Genomic DNA, 16,360 nt, shown 5'->3' with positions numbered 1-16,360 from the left:
TTCTTCCCATGAGATGATCTATCTCTTAGATGCTAGGATGGCTATATTCTCTTGGACATGTTTGGTGCTTTGTCATTCGTTGTTTCTTCGTTTTCCTCCACGGGTCACAAGTATCCGGTCAGATTAACAGGAGGTTGTAGCAAGCGCAAATATACCTGTCTCTCTTCACTACATGCTGTAAAATCTATTACCATTGTAGTTCCCAAAACCATGTAGGTGGGTATCAAGTATATAAAATAGTCATCACTAATGCAAATATCAAATCCTCAGATCAACCTCCGGATCCGTATTCGCCTTCTCATGCTCTCCAACCACACAAACATCCCCCGTATCCGCCTTCTGAATCTCCGCCCGCAAGAGCGCCAACCGTTTCCCAACATGGACAATCTCACACACAATCCTCGCCTCCGTCCCAATCGGCACAGGTCGGAGATAGGTCAACCTCAGGTTCCGAGTCACGCCACCGAACCCGAATTTCCCAGGCGACGAGACTCCTAACAAGATCACTGTCGACAAGATATCCACCAAAGTCGCTGCGCACCCACCGTGCAAGCTTCCAAGTGTATTGCTAAGGGAAGGGGTAATGGTAAAAGTGAATGCGACTTTGGAGGGTGGACCGCGGGTTGCGGATTCGAAGCGGAGGCTGCATTCTCGGGCGTCGATGTCCCAGCGCTGTTGAGCTGTTAGTGGTATTCGCATTAGATGTTTGGGGCGATTGGGTGCACTAACAATGTCGCCGGTTTTCTTTCCTATCATGTGTGTACAGTCGTAGACGTGTTGCTCGAATTCGGTCATTTCGCGCGCTGGCGGAAGTATTTGGTGATTGGACATGATGTGGGTGCGTATGTGAGGATTGAGGGTGTAGAGGATTGGAAAGGGTGGAATGAAAAGGAATGTACAGGCTATGTATGAGAAAATGTTGCGAGACTCAAGGTAGTTATCAACGGGTGTAGCTCGGTCGGGGACATCATGAACCTCGGCTCGGATCAGATACGGACTCGTTCCACCGATTAAATGTAGATTTCGAGTCTTGACTGCTTAGCTGACCTAGTACTAGGTATTGCTAGCTGATTTTATTTATAATTATCAGCCTTTCATTCTACGTCTTCTTAGGTACTAGTTTTCATACTGTAGATACTTACTAGTTGGTTATATGCCGGACTTTAGGCCGATTTTCCTGATTTGGCAGCCTAGTGCCGCCGCTTTACAATTGAACACTTTGGTATTTAGCCAATCACAAGCAGAATTCTGAAAAGTCCATGCCTACCATGGGCTAAATAGCATAATTCTCTCTCAAAGTCATGGCCGGACTGTTGTATGTATGAGCACTTGTCTGTGGCTTAAAACGGTATAGTTATCAGATTCCTCCAGTTCTCGGCAGCGAAGTTGAACCCTCCCGAATGCACCAGGAGGAACTCTTGTGATCCCGAATGATCATGACAAAACCCTCGAGTCGTTCGTGGATGTCAGGGCTAGTCTTCAGCTGGCAGCGAAACATTCAGAGTTGGCAAACGCCATAATCATTTTATTTTGTGGCTTGCTTACAGTTCATAATAATGATAGTTCTAGGCTCAATAGTTCTAGGCTTAATAGTTCTAGGCTCACTTATTCTAGATGTTTAGCGATTAAGAATCACTAATTAGAAATTCAAACCCGTGCAGCATCGTTCCATAAGATGTAGACCTAGCCCAATCTATGCATCTGGCCATGTTGCTGAAAGCGTAAACCATTAAGCTACTGCACTCAGCCTACACTATATTACTTCATACTTGTCTCGATTATGAATGGAGTGGGACTATGCAAGTATACAAGGCAGAGAACAATAAAAACCAATGTAGAGGATCCAGGTACAGTAGTTCTGTGATAATGTTCTCGTAAAGTAAGCAATGGCTTGTTCTGAAGAGACCAGTCAATCAAGAACTTAAGCTTTATAAAACCCATAATTGGAAAGACGATACCTGCAATTGAATAGGTTCAGTTTTGGTAGAGCTACTGACATTGAAGTAGCCTGTTTGACCTTGGAGTAATAACGTTGTGGTGATGTTTGGGATTTCTGAGGCGAGTGAAATAAATAACAACTTCTTCTCGCTCTTCCATCTTCCATCTTCTCCTTCTTCCATCTCACCACAACCATCCACCCATCCAACTTTACCACAACCCATCTTTTCAAACCTTTCAAACCTTCCAGCTTCTTAATAATGGAGACCATCAAGGTTCCTCACCGTGCTTATTCGCGTGCCCCATCACTTTGTCCGTGCTTACCTTGTAAATGGAACGCCGCCAAGTATGTGTCCGAGAGCGTCCAGAGTACTGGCGCCGAGGCCTCCAAAGAGGTTAACAAGGATATCGCCAAGGACGGTGATGCCAAGCTGAGCACTCGTGCCACTGCCGTCAAGGATGCCGTCGTTGACAAGGAGGACGAGAAGTCCCACGAAATCAAGGCCGACGTCCACAAGGGTAAGTGAATGGGACAAGTCTCTATCACTGGATACTACAGTGCCGCCCGATATTGCCTTCCATATCCGGAAACACGGAGTTGCTATTTGCAACCCTAATCACATGATACACTAAACCTAATATGGATTTTGCGTAAATTACCAGTTTTGAATATACATAGCAACGATACCGGATTTTGTACCTATCTGTATGGATACAAGTCTCTGAAAGCCTGGCCGAATAGAAGGATCTACACAAAACGCAGCAGATTAAGCGACTGTCGGCAACCTGCCAGCTTCCCTCCCTCAAGAACAGATTGAATAAAAAGTATTGTACCTACAACCAGGAAATATCTTCTGTGGAAAGCGGCCTGATTCAGCTCAGCTTGTCGGCCTTCTCTTCTCTCCCATATCAGAAAGCCTTACAAGAAAAAGGGGGCCCAATATCAAGGCGGACAAATCGACATCACGGAAAAGAGGGCGTTGAATCAGTGGCTCCACGTTACTTAGGTATGAGAGCTTGATAGTTGGCCTCAAGATGATAGTATGGCGCCATGTCTCACATAGTTAAAGGCGGACTTTAATAGAGACAATTTCGCACACTTTCAGATGGCGGAGTACCCTTTCCTTTTCGTTAGCATATCAGAATAAAATAAACCTAGATAACAGTGATCACTCACATCCTATAGTTAACACCTCTATTAGCACTAGATCGTAGAAGGAACATCAATCTAAGCGGGGATAGAATTGAAGATTATCACTCACACGGCAGATTTCGTCTTCTAAAATCTTAAGAGTACCGTGAAGATCTCTCAAAATAGGGATTCTATGAACTATTCCATCCTGAACCTATTTATTTGATATTAGCCATACTGGTATACTGTTGGTTAAAACTGCCACGTAATACACTCACCACGAAGAAGACAAACTTCTCACCGGCAACCACCTGCCCGGTGACCCCCAAAATCTCTGCCCCGGGAACTTGTATAAGTTGTGCGGCTTCCTTTACGTTCTCCTCGTCACAATCGACATTAGAGAAACCACCGGGCACCGCCACCGCCGACGGGATACCAAGAATGTCGTTACACGCTTCGACATTTTTGTCGAGAGAGACAACCTGGGATGAAACCAGAATGGCAAAGAGCACGGACGAAAAGAGAGTGGTTAGAGGGAAATACATTTTAGATGAATAAGGGTCGCTAACACCAACTGTAACCTCAGCGGCTTCTAATGTTGATAGATGTGAGCTTTTATAATTTTCTGTAAGACTAGGCAAACGTTTAAAGAGGGAAAATCCCCTTTATTAAAGCATGACAAAGCTAGTTTAGTCACTTAATAAACCTATGCAAAGGCACACAATAAATTGCTTCAGGGAAGACTTGGCACGTAATGACCAATGATGTTATCAATGATTAAATAGTCAATTCAATTGATGACTAAATACGGAATAGTCGGTTCATAGTCTGTAAATGTGGGGGGACATGTGGGTCCTAAACTAGTAACTAGCACTTCAAATATAGGAACTATATTAGGATCAGCGCTTTATATGACTAGTGTTTGAAATAGCGTCTCTCTGTTCCCGACACAGAAGCTAAATAATAACCACTATCGTTTATTTTGAGGGAATCGTAGCTTTCAGGAGAGTTGTCTCGGTGCTATATTATGCAGATGTTTAAGGTAAAACGCGAGAAGATATTGCTCCTATAAAAAGATAGCTTCCCAGGTCTAAGAAATAGATAGTGAGAGGAGCAGAGCGGCTATATATAATATAATACTATATCTTATGTTAATATATACATATAATTACCCCGCTCTTAGCGTGTGCGATTGTGTGCAGTCGGCGCCTAGCTGTCATGATATCTTGTCGTAGATCGAGGCCTCAGGCCAAAAGGGGGGGAAGGGCACCGCTAAGGTGGTGATATTTCGACGATCAATTGGCACCCTCTCGGTGGCGTAGCTGAAGGGCAACCCCGCATGCAGGCCATGTCAACTGGTTACACAACCTTTTCAGCTAAGGCGTCTTATCCACTTATTGATCCTTATTATACTACGTATATCGCGGGAAAGGACTAAATATAAATTGGTGCTATGAGGAGTAGGTTTCAGACTCCTCAAGAAACAGTCTTATCACGAATCCGACTTAGTGCTTTCCATCCTTACCTGATCAACAGGCCTTCTACCCTACAAGTAGATCTTTCTTAATACTAGCGCTTACGACTATCTGTATGCGCATGCACGATTACGCCTATCGGATTAGATAATGCTGTATACACGGTAGACCGCTACGATATCGATTATCAACTATCACATCTGATAGAAAAAGCAACGAGTTTCCTAACACTCTAGTATGCCCCCTGGATTATTTCGGATTCTTCTATGATATTCTGCCTGTTCCATAAAGATGTAAATACTGCCTGTTTTCTATAGCTAAATTGAACAAGTTTAACACCTTTGACTCTTCTGTTATAAAGTTATCTTCCACATTCGTGGATCTTTTGCCTTTTGCTAGATCGCACGATATCTGCCACAATCGTGGATTCTTTGTTGAATCGCACGATCTCGACCGTGTACGAGCGCTTCGTGCACACACAAGGATTTATGCTAACCACCTAAATCCGACACCTTATACATTGCTTCTTGAAAGAAAAAGCTACTACCATAAGGAAAATTTGTGTTAAATTATATTTCGGGAAACAATTTGTGAGAAGATACTACAAGTCAGAAGCCTGTCGATCAGGTAGGAGAAAGGAAACAAGTCAGATTATTCCAAGACTATTTCTCAAGGAGTGTCAAACCTCCTCTTCATAACTCAATTATATATAGCCTCATCGTTCAGAACAGGAAGGAGGTACATTCTTTAGAGAGAGGGGATTAGGGGAAAAACACGAGGCTTATGCAACCTTCATCAAAGGTCTTCCTTGCACCGTAGGACACCCAGGACATCGTCAAACCCTATGCAGTAAAGAAACTGAGGGATGGAGGAGGGAAGTTATCAGATTGCTAACGGTGGCTGAGTTTACTTGGTTGGCATAAAGCCCTCTAGTCATCCAGGCTCCAGGATCTGTATCTACACAAACAGGTACAAAATCCGGTATCGTTGCTTTGTATATTCGAAACTGGTAATTTACGCAAAATCCACAGTAGGTTTAGTGTATCATGTGATTAGGGTTTCAAATAGCAACTCTGTGTTTCCAGGTATGGAAGGCAATATCGGGCGGCACTGTAACAGTTTTACAGAGCAGGTCAAGCACGAATAATTGGCAATGAAATCGTTTTCTTACCTGACCGGCCTGCTGCTGTCAGCATGATGGATACACGAGCTTGAAGTTTCAGATTGTTCATCTTTTGAGTTTACTAGAAGTGTATTTCTTTTACGGACACGTCCAATGAACACCTAAAATATCTTCTAAATATACTCCTAATACGTAGTCATCTCCCATCTGAATGTCCTAAGCCAAGTTAAGCAATGGTCAAGCTCTAGAATAATACCCTTCGCAGCCTCGCACGGGCTGATCGCTCCCTCAGCATATTGGCTCAGGGTCAGAGAAAATCTCGTCATACGCTGATCAACACAGATGCGCCCGCACTGAACATGATTGGGCATTATTTGTGTGGTGTTTATTATCTGCCGTCTTTGAAAGAACTGTATGACAAGGCCATACTGTAGTGGATCGGGGCTGTGTTACAAATCAACTCGAAGAGTAATCACTGACCTTTGTAGTTCGCCCTCATATTTTGGTGGAGCCGGGCTTTGGGGCGGAGATAACAAGTTGACAATGCAATGGCAAATATGCATCTGGTACCTTGAAATCATGACGAGAAGTTTCGAAAGAATACCCCGCCACAGTGGAGCAAGCTGGGTCGATCAAACCCAAGCGTGCGCCACTGATGGATTTGATTCGTCGTCATGCACAGGGCCCATTTTCAATGAATCTCAGTGGCCATAGTTGAAGCGGATCCTTTCTGCTGATTCCAAGGTTTGTTCGGTAGCTTTCTTCCCTTAATAGTGCGGAGCATCAAAGATAAGCGTGTGACCGTTAAATCTACCCCTCTATGATGCAACATCTTACTTCTTCAACCTCTCTACTTTTTTAACCATATCACAGATGTTTGGCCACAGGTATATACTTCTTTATCGGCTCTCCAATACGAAGCTAATTGTATCGCCAGACCGAACTTCAAAAAGCCCGACCAGGGCCTCATCAACAAATTTCAGGAGACTTTCTCTGATGTGGTCCGGCCCAGTGTCAAATACGATCATCCACCCGCGTACGACTTCCCCTTCCTCGAGCTATGCTCATCAGCTAATATATTCTCGATGCAGAATTTCGATCAAGGGCGACGTGAACAGTCTTGCTACGCAGAACACCCCAGGCCTCCGATTCACGCCATTCCTAGATGATACTTCACTTCCAACACCATCTGCAACTCCAGCCTATAATAGTCAGGATGCAAGTCTCTTGGACAGGGTGTTTCACGGCCCGGCAGGAGACCTACACACGCCAAGCGTGCAATCGAATCCTTTCACGCCAAGAACGTTTCTTGAGCAATTTGCAGTTACGCCCCTGCATAGAAATAAAACTGGCATCTCTTATCAGACCCTCGATTCACAATATTTCGCAGCAGAACCTCAAGGTCTAGGCCTACCTTGGAGCAATCAGAGCACTGCATACCCACCTAGCGCATTTGTTCACTCCGACTTAACCGATGCGTTTGTCGATGATCCCTGCGAGCAACTACCTCTTGATCTAGGCAATCACGAACAATCTGCCTTCCACCTTTCTTTCCCGGAAAAAAGCGTCACAAGCAGCGAAAAGTCTCCTCGTCACGGCCAGACCGAGTATGTTTTCCACCAAAACTATTATTTGTTCAAGCTAACGATTCCACAGCTTTAGATATCAGGTGAACCTGAATACACCAACGGCGATGATCCATCATCCGAATGATGCTCCGGTGACCTATCTTAATAAAGGTCACAAGTACTCATTATCGATAACCGATTCCCAGCCTCCGCTTCTGACGGATGGATTGGTAACGTATCGAACCTCGATCCGCGTGTCCTTTGAAGACCCTGAGCAGGCATCCAATCCTGCCGCATGCTGGAGGCTATGGAAGGAAGCTCGAGGCCATGAGATGCATCGGGGGGGCAGCATACATGCAGTCGAGATGATTGATCTGTGTCAAGAGAATAAAGACCAAAGCTATCCCATCCAGCTAGAAAGAACATCGCTAGACGGGTTCTGCGTCACATGGTGCACGAACCCCGCTACAGGGCCATCGAGCTGCACGATGGGTATCCGATTTAACTTTCTCTCAACTGACTTTAGCCTTGCGAAGGGAGTGAAAGGAGCCTCTCTCAGACTCTGTGCAAAGACCGAGGCAGACATGCCACTGCCCGGTCCTCCCGAGCTAAACTTTTGCAACGTGAAGCTATTCCGCGACCACGGAGCTGAGCGGAAAATGTTCAATGATGTTTCACAACTGAAACGGGCAATTGAAAAACGCAAGGCCGACTTTGCTAAGTCTGGAAGTGTCAACCTCGGAAAGCGAAAACGGGACAGTCGCTTATCATTCAGGAGTAATGATCTCTCTGAAAGTGAACTGCAAGCCAATTTGGATGCGGAGGTGGCAAGAATGCAAAGTATATTTTACTCCAATCGTCCTGTGAGCAACTTCTGTCTCCCAGGAGAACAGAAAGATGATCCGGATCTATTTCCAGTTGAGAATGAGCAGGTGCTTGAAAATGTCAAGAAACCTAACTTCCAAACTGTGACTCCATCAACATCAATCAGCGCTTCGGGAAGTTCGCATCACTCGGCAGATCCTCAGCTACATGAACTGCAAGGCGGCGCGAGTCTCGAGTGGGACAGCCGCAGTGGTGCATCGATTAAATTCTCCAGTGTTGATGGTATCGAGGGCCCCTCTGAACTTGCATCATCAAATACAAGTGGCTCACCAGGGCTATCCACTGGGGATGTTGAACCAATGGATCTTGGTGCAAAAATCAACTTGCCAAGTGAGCATTCAAGGGCAGCTAAGGACACTCCAGCTCGATGTTTTTATCTCCGCTTCCAGCAAAGTGGCGTACCACAGGATGACTTCCACACTGCGGTATACCTATCCGAGCTCACTGTGGAAGAACTGGCGGCGAAGATCTCTCAAAAGCAAAATTTTGGTCCCGATCAGAGACTTCGCCTGTTCCATGTCAAGCCAGATGATATGAAGGTACTGCTGGATGATGATGTGGTCCAGCGGATTCCAGGGGGCCAGGCTATGGCCGCGGAACTATCCGAGTCTACGACTACTGGCTCGATGCCTGCAGCTATCGAAGTTCGATTATACTTCTAGATTTGCTGTAAGCTAAATATACCCATTTATGATATATGATTCTTAGGTTTGCTATCGAAATGTTTGATCTCAGTTTAATCTGCTTGTTTCGAGCGAAATGGCCCATGAGCAGCACTTGAGTATGATAACGTTCAAGCGTAGATGTCATTAAGGCTCTGGTTGTCCCCGCTTTTTCCTTATTGTACTGTACAGGCTCGCTACTCAATACACATTACCTTTCAAGGTTGAAGCACGGTTTAGTTTTCCCGCCCAGTAAGAAATATATGTATCCAGATAGACCGATAAGAGGAGTGAGAGCAGGGTTTCTTTTACAGAGTACGAACCTCAAGTGACCCTGATTGACGAATATAACTTGCAGAAACAGCTTGCGTTGTCAAACTCCATGTAAGTGGAGAGTGGAACTGGAACAGGATGAATCCACGGAGCCTTCCAAGCTTTATCAGTCTCTATCCTGATATGTATGGGAGACCAATATGTTCACCCCCTTCGCCCGTTGCATATTGATCTGAATTAAGGATCTACAGGTGCTTTGAAGGTTTGGATTTCCATGTAGTGCTTGTGAATCCAAGATCAGGATGTTCCTACTATGAATAGAAAGCTTGATGCCTGAGCTAATGACCAGATGATGATGGAAACGTACTAGCGATGAGACTTATATAATATCGGATTTTTCTTTTTGTTTCAATACTATTATGCTAACATGCAAATAAAATCCTGGTGATATATATCGATGATCGAACCATGGACACAGGCGTTGGTGGCCTGAGGCGCGTAAAACACGGCTGCGATTTGTTGCCGAATACTGTCAATACTCCCCTTGCACCTGGAATCGAACTAGGCCAGTGCACCTAGCCATCCCAGCAACCCCTTCGAAGCCTTCCTATTGAACCTTTCTCAGCCGAAAATCCAATGAGCTCCCAATTATAACGGACCCAGCACGACATGGTTGAGACGCAACCTTGAGCAGTATCTCAATTGACATTGATCCAGCAATCGCAATCAATTCAAGTGCACTCCTGTCGTCTTTTCCCCTTACTCAACGGTCGCATACTTCCTTCGAATCAATTATACCTACGCCAGCTACAACCATGAGAGATCCCCGGGTATCCAAGCGGAGAAGAGTCTCCGAGGATGAAGACGGTGATGTCGCCATGGGAAGTGAAGAAGATGATGTCTACTCCGTGCCCTCATCTTCTGATGCAGAACCAGACTCCGAAGAGGACCAAGAATACCGTGGCCCCCGATCAACGGCATCCCGACGACAATCGACCCGAAGAAAAAGTGTACAAGTACCCGAAGGACTCAGAATGGATGGCGAAGTCAATGCGCCGGCTGCAGAGACTCCGAGGAGCATACGGGCCAGTGGGCGGCAGCGCAAAGCGCCCCAGCGATTCGAAGGGGAGCAGACACCGACTTCGACGCGGAGGGCGGCTGCCACGACTCGCAGTACACGTGGCGCAAGAAATACCCCGAAGGCAAGACAGAAGTCTGTGGAGGATGTGGATATGGACGTTGATGAGAAATCGCCCAAGCCACTTGCAAGGACGAGATCGAGACGGGCAGCCAAACCCAAGTCAAATGGTACCAGCGCTGGAGTGGTGAATGAGGATCAATCAGATGAACCAGAGACATTTAATGATGGCCTTGATGATCTTCTCGCGCTGCAGCTCCAACAAGGCTTGCACCAAGGCCAGTCGGTGGAGGAAAGTGTGGAGATGGCAGAGCCCCTTCCCGAGTATGTGGAAGCTGTGCAGAATCTCTGCCAGGGACTTGATAGAGAGCTCCGCGTCCTTACAAATTTCGTTCTCGAGAAGCTTACTGGCAAGCGACAGATCCCACTCAAGGGAGTCGAAAGCGAATATAACAAGGTCAACCACTTGATTGAGCAGACAGTTACCATTGGTGAAGGTAACTCGATGCTTCTTCTGGGATCACGGGGCTCGGGAAAGACAGCGATGGTCGAGACGATCATTTCATCTCTTGCAAAGAATCACGGGGATGACTTCCACGTTGTTCGTCTGAACGGTTTTCTCCACACAGATGACCGTCTAGCTCTTCGAGAGATGTGGCGTCAGCTTGGTCGTGAGACCAACACTGAGGACGACACTCTTAAGATCAACTCTTATGCCGATACAATGGCAACCCTCTTAGCTCTACTCTCTCACCCCGAGGAGTTATTCGGGACCTCTACCAACAAAAACGGGGTGACGGCTGCCAAGTCTATCATCATTCTTCTTGATGAGTTCGACCTATTCGTCACTCATCCCCGACAGACTTTGCTCTACAACCTGTTCGATATTGCGCAGGCTCGAAAAGCACCAATCGCGGTGCTTGGACTTACCACCAAAGTTGACGTGACTGAGATGCTGGAGAAACGGGTCAAGAGTCGATTCAGTCACCGATATGTATATCTTCCACTTCCTAGAACGTATGAAACTTTCTCGGAAATCTGTATGGCAAGTCTGGATCTCGATGAAAATGAAGCCCTACAGCTTACAGAAGCACTTGGCTCTGAGCGTGCTATTCTGGAAACGACAGGCTGGAAAACTCTACTAGATGGCTGGAAAGTATATTTAAAGGTATTGCCCCAAAAAAAACCATTTAATTTAGCTTTACATTAGCTAATATCTTCTTCAGCACATGTGGGAGGACAAGGACTTCCAATTCCACCTCAAGCGAATCTACAACCAAACCAAATCCGTAAAGGACTTTCTAACGAGCGCACTGCTGCCAATCAGTGAACTGAACCTCAGCACACAAGCAGCCGACAAGCCTGCCATGCAAATTCCGATCCCAAAGAGTTTCACCTCTCAATCTCTTTCATGTGCAGACCCTGCACCCCTCCCATTCTCCGCATCTATAGCCTCATCCTCGAGCCCTTCATCGCTACCACTGGCCTTGCTACTTGCCGCAACCCGTCTGGCAGCGCTTTTTGACCCAGGGCTTGACGGTCCCCAGTCCCAGAGCATCGCACCACTCGCACTATCATTCCCAGCTGCCTATGCTGAATACGTGCGGTTACTCACATCCGCCAAAACATCCGCCTCCATATCCGGTGCTGCAGCTACACCTGGTCGAGTTTGGGGCCGCGACGTGGCGCGCGAGTCTTGGGAGAAGTTGGTTAATTGGGCACTTGTCACGCCTGTGGGTGGAGGAAATGGCACTGCCGATGGACAGATGTTCCGTGTGGAGATCAGTTTCGAGGAAGTAGTCGAGATGGCTGGTTCAAGTAGTTCTCTTGGCCAATGGTGGAGAGATGGTTGATCCCACTCTTGGAACAGCAATTACATCACATTCACCTAACCTACACTCTATCTCTTATCCAATAGATTGAAGTATTAATCCAGGTCCATGTCTTGTGACAGCGCCACCGAAATTAGCATTCTTCACAAACACACTAAAACGGCACTCCGCTCAAAAAGCCTAAACACATGGCGTCGTGACCAGTTTCCACCTTTACTACTCAGGATCTTCCCTTTGTTTGATTACGGTACTACAATAAATACCACCCTTCAACGACGATGACAATCCCGATCCGGCTTCCTAGATCTGTATTAGCGGTCCTTTATTCTCGAACATAAGTAGGTAGAACCCTCGACTCCCTGCAACTCAAAAATCTAGTTCACATCCAACGGCGATCTGATCGAAGACTTCCCCTAAATCCTGATTATGACATATCACAGCAAACGAACCTATCAGAAGGGATACCCCGTCACACCACCCCGCCTTCTGAAGCTATGGTCTCTCACGCTAAGACGTTATGGGTAACCGAGTTGTGGCGGTGATGATCTTCATTTACATGTTTCCCGTGTCCGGGAATAAAAGTAGAAAGGATGTGATGTGATAGGATGTCTGTTTCGGTGCATTACTGTCCACTATGTTACAAGATTCGATTCGACGTTGAAGCCGATGGCTCAGGTTTGATGTGTATCACTTGCCCGGGGAGGAAGGAAAAGCCCGGGGAGAGATCAAGCATTATCCTTGCGTTCTGCATCTTGCCGTGCCACGGAGTACAGAATTCCAAGAGCTTTGAGGACTGGGACTGACTGAGCGGATTAGCGCTATTTCGAGGTTCGATGTAATTGGATTTGGATTCTGATGGCTGGAGCGTAGGCAGCCACGGGTGTACTAGTAGTTTCCCGGCTTCACTTCGGATGTTGTGGTATACTGCACATGTGGCACATGGTAGTACATATCTGATGTTTGTGTTTATTCCTTAATTTTAGGCACATGGAACACTTGCCCAGGGCTACAAGCATTTGACCATCCATTCGGATTTACTTGTAAAACCGTCAACTGGCAGAGCCTGATAAATTTTTATTTCATATGTTCAATTCCAAGTACCTTAGTAAATATAAATCCATACACCGGAGAGGTACAGCAGCATTGAAGGAACAACTAACTACAAACTAGTAGAACTTGCAAATCATCTACCTAGGTACTCCTTCCTATTACCCCTGTTAGGAAATCCCGGCTACAAGTTCGCCACAATAAGAACGACGCATAATTGGCCCCGATATGAACCCTGGGAGCACGCGGCCTGCAAGCTCGCCATGTGTCAAAAGTGACATGTCAGTTCCAATAAAAGGTCTGCTATTTATTACTTAGTCAAGGAAAGCCGGGAGGATCACGGAGTAGACGAGCCGATCATTCCATTTTTGTATATTTATCCGCATATGCGGTGTACAATAAACCTCAAAAGTGCAACCGACTGGTTTCAAAAAAGAGCTATTTTAGTGCTATCCTGGGGGATTCGATTCACCGACGCCATGCAGGTATGCAGGATCACAGCGGTTCAAGCTAGTTGAATCTATCTCCATGGTTACTGCGCTAAGGACACTACGTCCCGTCTGGATGGATCTCGATCCTTGGTCACGCAATTGCAAAATGCTGCCTCGCGTGTGCAGGGGTGGGTAGATTTGACACGTTGCTGTGATTTGATCTGGAGGAAATGCAGTGCATGTGAGCAGTTTTTTGTCGAGGTGCAGGACTCCACAATACTGCAGCTATCGCATGCTTGCTCATGGGGATCCACCAAAGAAAGGATGTGAGTGGTTAGTGGATTCTCCCGAGTTTTATGTTGTACGGAGGAAGGTGGGGAAGGGAAGGGATTGGGGCCGTTGGAAATTCATCTACGTGGCTGCAGGTGCAGTCACTTGCAGTTTGGATTTTTCTTTTTCTTTGTCTTTTCCGGTTAGCCATGAAGACGAATACAAATATTTGGTCTGCAGGATTCGGTCGGTAGCCTAGCTTCAGGCCTTGGAAAATAGACTGGACTGGGACTTGTCCGAGGTAGTTGGGATTGCATTCGAGTAGGGATGGAGGAATCCCAAGTATTCGGGAGAAAGTCCGGTGCAACGACGTAAGCGGGATTTCCGGGATTTGCGGGATTTGGAGAGAGTGTTGGGAGATAGATTTCTGCACGTAAAAGTCCCAGATGAAACGTGTTTCCAAGCCTATGTGGAGGTTATACTCCTAGGTGCAGTAGCCTAATGTGTGTTGACCGCTTTCAGTGCAGATCAGCTTTAACTGGATATTAGGCCTGCATAAACCACTCGGAGGTAAGAGTCACAGTCACAACGTTTCCAAAGAGGACGTGCAAACAAGTTCCTGGTCACATTGGGGCTTGAGGAGATTCGGAGTAACATAATTTCCGTTATTCTATTGATCGCCATCATCATTTTCGTCTTCCCCACCATGCAATAGCAGCGAGTCAGAGTCGATCAGGGCACAGTGATCACACATGATAAAGTGAGAGCTAACTAGGAGGGTCATGATAGACATATGGAGTATATATTCCAGAGTAACTGGAAGCTGGAGTCCACGGGTGATGGTTTATGCAGACAATATGGAACTTCATTTCGCGGGTCTACAAGCTTGCAAGCTTGGAAACAAGTTGCCCTGAGCGATGGCACCCTATGGACGCCCCAAAAGTAAGAAAAATGAGTTGGCGTCATGTCAATAATGTAGTTTGGCCCCCATATCACGGCAGGGTAATCTTAATTAACTCCGTCCACGAAGTCTTCGGGGTCCAATAGTTATCAGGAACAAAAGGCATGAAGTATGTATGACCATACACAATTTTTATTTTGTTCAATGTTGATTCCATAAAATTAAAATAAAAGGCGCGGAGGTTTTACTAAGACTACATGAAATGGAGCCACATGGAAGATCAGCGCCTGCAAGTCATTGATGAAATCACGATCGTCGACCGACACCACTAGCTGCAGGACTGAACTTTCAGTAAGTTCCACATTGGATTTCGTCGATCAGCCACGTGGAACGAGAAAAGGTGGCTCTCGGTGGAATGGTGGAGTTCGGCGATAAAGCGGACTTCTTTAATTTTCAAAGATATCGGTGAAGCCCGAGAAGAAAATTCTACACACCGTTTAGCCTAAAACACTCCACTCTGAGGCTTCACCAGAGTTTGGGTCTCAGGAACCGACGGGAAAGAAAAGAAAAGAAAAGAAAGAAAAAGAAAAAAGTGACGGGAAGGACCGTTTTCAGATCGGTAATCCGATTTGACCGAACACGAGCGTTGGTACTGTTACAAGATCGAAGGAGCAATCTCCTCTTTCTATCATGTGGAGCCCGTATGTACCATGGGAAGGGGAAATTCTTAGCGTCTTCTAGAAGGCTTCTGGAAGGGTTCTAGCGCCGAAGTTTCGCCAGTGCCGAAAATGGCCGTAATTAGTAGCTGATGACAAGAAGTAAGGTCTGGGTTGCAAACTTAAGTTCTCTACTCCGTACTTAATTCAGGATTATGTTCCACTTCGGAGTATATTGCAGTAATTAGAGTGTGATCTATTTGAAAGGTTTGAAAGTCTATGACGTGGTCCATCTTGCTCGCTCTTGTCTGAAAACAGTAAATATGGGGAGTGGAGTCCCCACTTCGGCCGAAGTGTATTTTTGTTTTTTTCTTTTCCTGTATTTTACAGACCGTCTTGATCTGCGTCCGTATTTGTTATCTTCTCCGGTTGCCAAGAATTCTCCCCTTTTTTGATTTAAGGATTGTTATGTTCAGCTTCGGGGTGACCGACTAGCTTTAAAGCTTTAGGGTCGGCAGTTGATGACAGTACTAAATTAGTATTTATACTAGCTTAGCATTAGATGATATACCTCAGCCCCAGGCAGGGGCTTGAAACGGATGCCAAATGATCATATAATTCATATCTAGTCCGCTCTTTGTAGTCCTTATACGGCGTACGGGTCCTTCGTTTCTCACTAAACCTTGGAGCCCCTTTCTAGAATATTTTTCGGGACGGAAACAACCGCTTGCGGCTGACCGACTGACTCAGATAGACGCCAATGCGCAAGCCACATGGCATGAATACGGGAAGAAAGTGTGTGATCTGTGATCTTCACCAAAGTCGGTCTAGGGGATGGCTCTTTTCCACGTGGAAGAGTACCCACATCGTGTCTTGGTTGGGAAAGGGCTGGAAGGTAAAAATCATATTAAAATGAATCCTCTTGTCAGACGAGTTGACGAATTGATTTGTTTCTATTCCCTTGTTCCCTGTTGAGTCAAATCCCGGACCTGTTGACTATCAATGTATCCTTCTGCCTATCTCCGGATG

General features: G+C 46.0%; 5 protein-coding genes across 5 annotated transcripts; 3 read left to right on the top strand and 2 right to left on the bottom strand.

The window, feature by feature from the left end:
• Positions 1 to 258: 258 nt before the first annotated feature.
• Positions 259 to 831, bottom strand: N7520_005884 (PaaI family thioesterase; the record flags this gene model as incomplete). Its single annotated transcript, XM_057139818.1, has 2 exons — positions 259 to 672; positions 730 to 831. The coding sequence occupies 2 exons, from the start codon at positions 829 to 831 to the stop codon at positions 259 to 261; spliced, it is 516 nt and encodes a 171-aa protein (XP_056993824.1).
• Positions 832 to 2,198: 1,367 nt separating this feature from the next.
• Positions 2,199 to 2,465, top strand: N7520_005883 (uncharacterized protein; the record flags this gene model as incomplete). The annotated part of the gene is made up of 1 exon (XM_057139817.1): positions 2,199 to 2,465. The coding sequence occupies one exon, from the start codon at positions 2,199 to 2,201 to the stop codon at positions 2,463 to 2,465; it is 267 nt and encodes an 88-aa protein (XP_056993823.1).
• An 823-nt stretch (positions 2,466 to 3,288) lies between these two features.
• N7520_005882 (uncharacterized protein) lies at positions 3,289 to 3,615 on the bottom strand (the record flags this gene model as incomplete). The annotated part of the gene is made up of 1 exon (XM_057139816.1): positions 3,289 to 3,615. One exon carries the CDS (start codon positions 3,613 to 3,615, stop codon positions 3,289 to 3,291), a length of 327 nt encoding a protein of 108 aa, XP_056993822.1.
• A 2,926-nt stretch (positions 3,616 to 6,541) lies between these two features.
• N7520_005881 (uncharacterized protein) lies at positions 6,542 to 8,783 on the top strand (the record flags this gene model as incomplete). Its single annotated transcript, XM_057139815.1, has 4 exons — positions 6,542 to 6,555; positions 6,606 to 6,704; positions 6,760 to 7,275; positions 7,325 to 8,783. The coding sequence occupies 4 exons, from the start codon at positions 6,542 to 6,544 to the stop codon at positions 8,781 to 8,783; spliced, it is 2,088 nt and encodes a 695-aa protein (XP_056993821.1).
• A 1,088-nt stretch (positions 8,784 to 9,871) lies between these two features.
• Positions 9,872 to 12,047, top strand: N7520_005880 (origin recognition complex subunit 4; the record flags this gene model as incomplete). Its single annotated transcript, XM_057139814.1, has 2 exons — positions 9,872 to 11,362; positions 11,421 to 12,047. The coding sequence occupies 2 exons, from the start codon at positions 9,872 to 9,874 to the stop codon at positions 12,045 to 12,047; spliced, it is 2,118 nt and encodes a 705-aa protein (XP_056993820.1).
• Between the last annotated feature and the right edge of the window lie 4,313 nt (positions 12,048 to 16,360).

The sequence above is a fragment of the Penicillium odoratum genome (assembly GCF_028828045.1).
Source record: "Penicillium odoratum strain IBT 22623 chromosome Unknown utg000005l_segment0_segment0, whole genome shotgun sequence".
Classification (NCBI taxonomy): Eukaryota; Fungi; Ascomycota; class Eurotiomycetes; order Eurotiales; family Aspergillaceae; genus Penicillium; species Penicillium odoratum.
The sequence above is the reverse complement of the archived record's forward strand: the minus strand, read 5'-3'. Positions and strand labels throughout refer to the sequence as shown.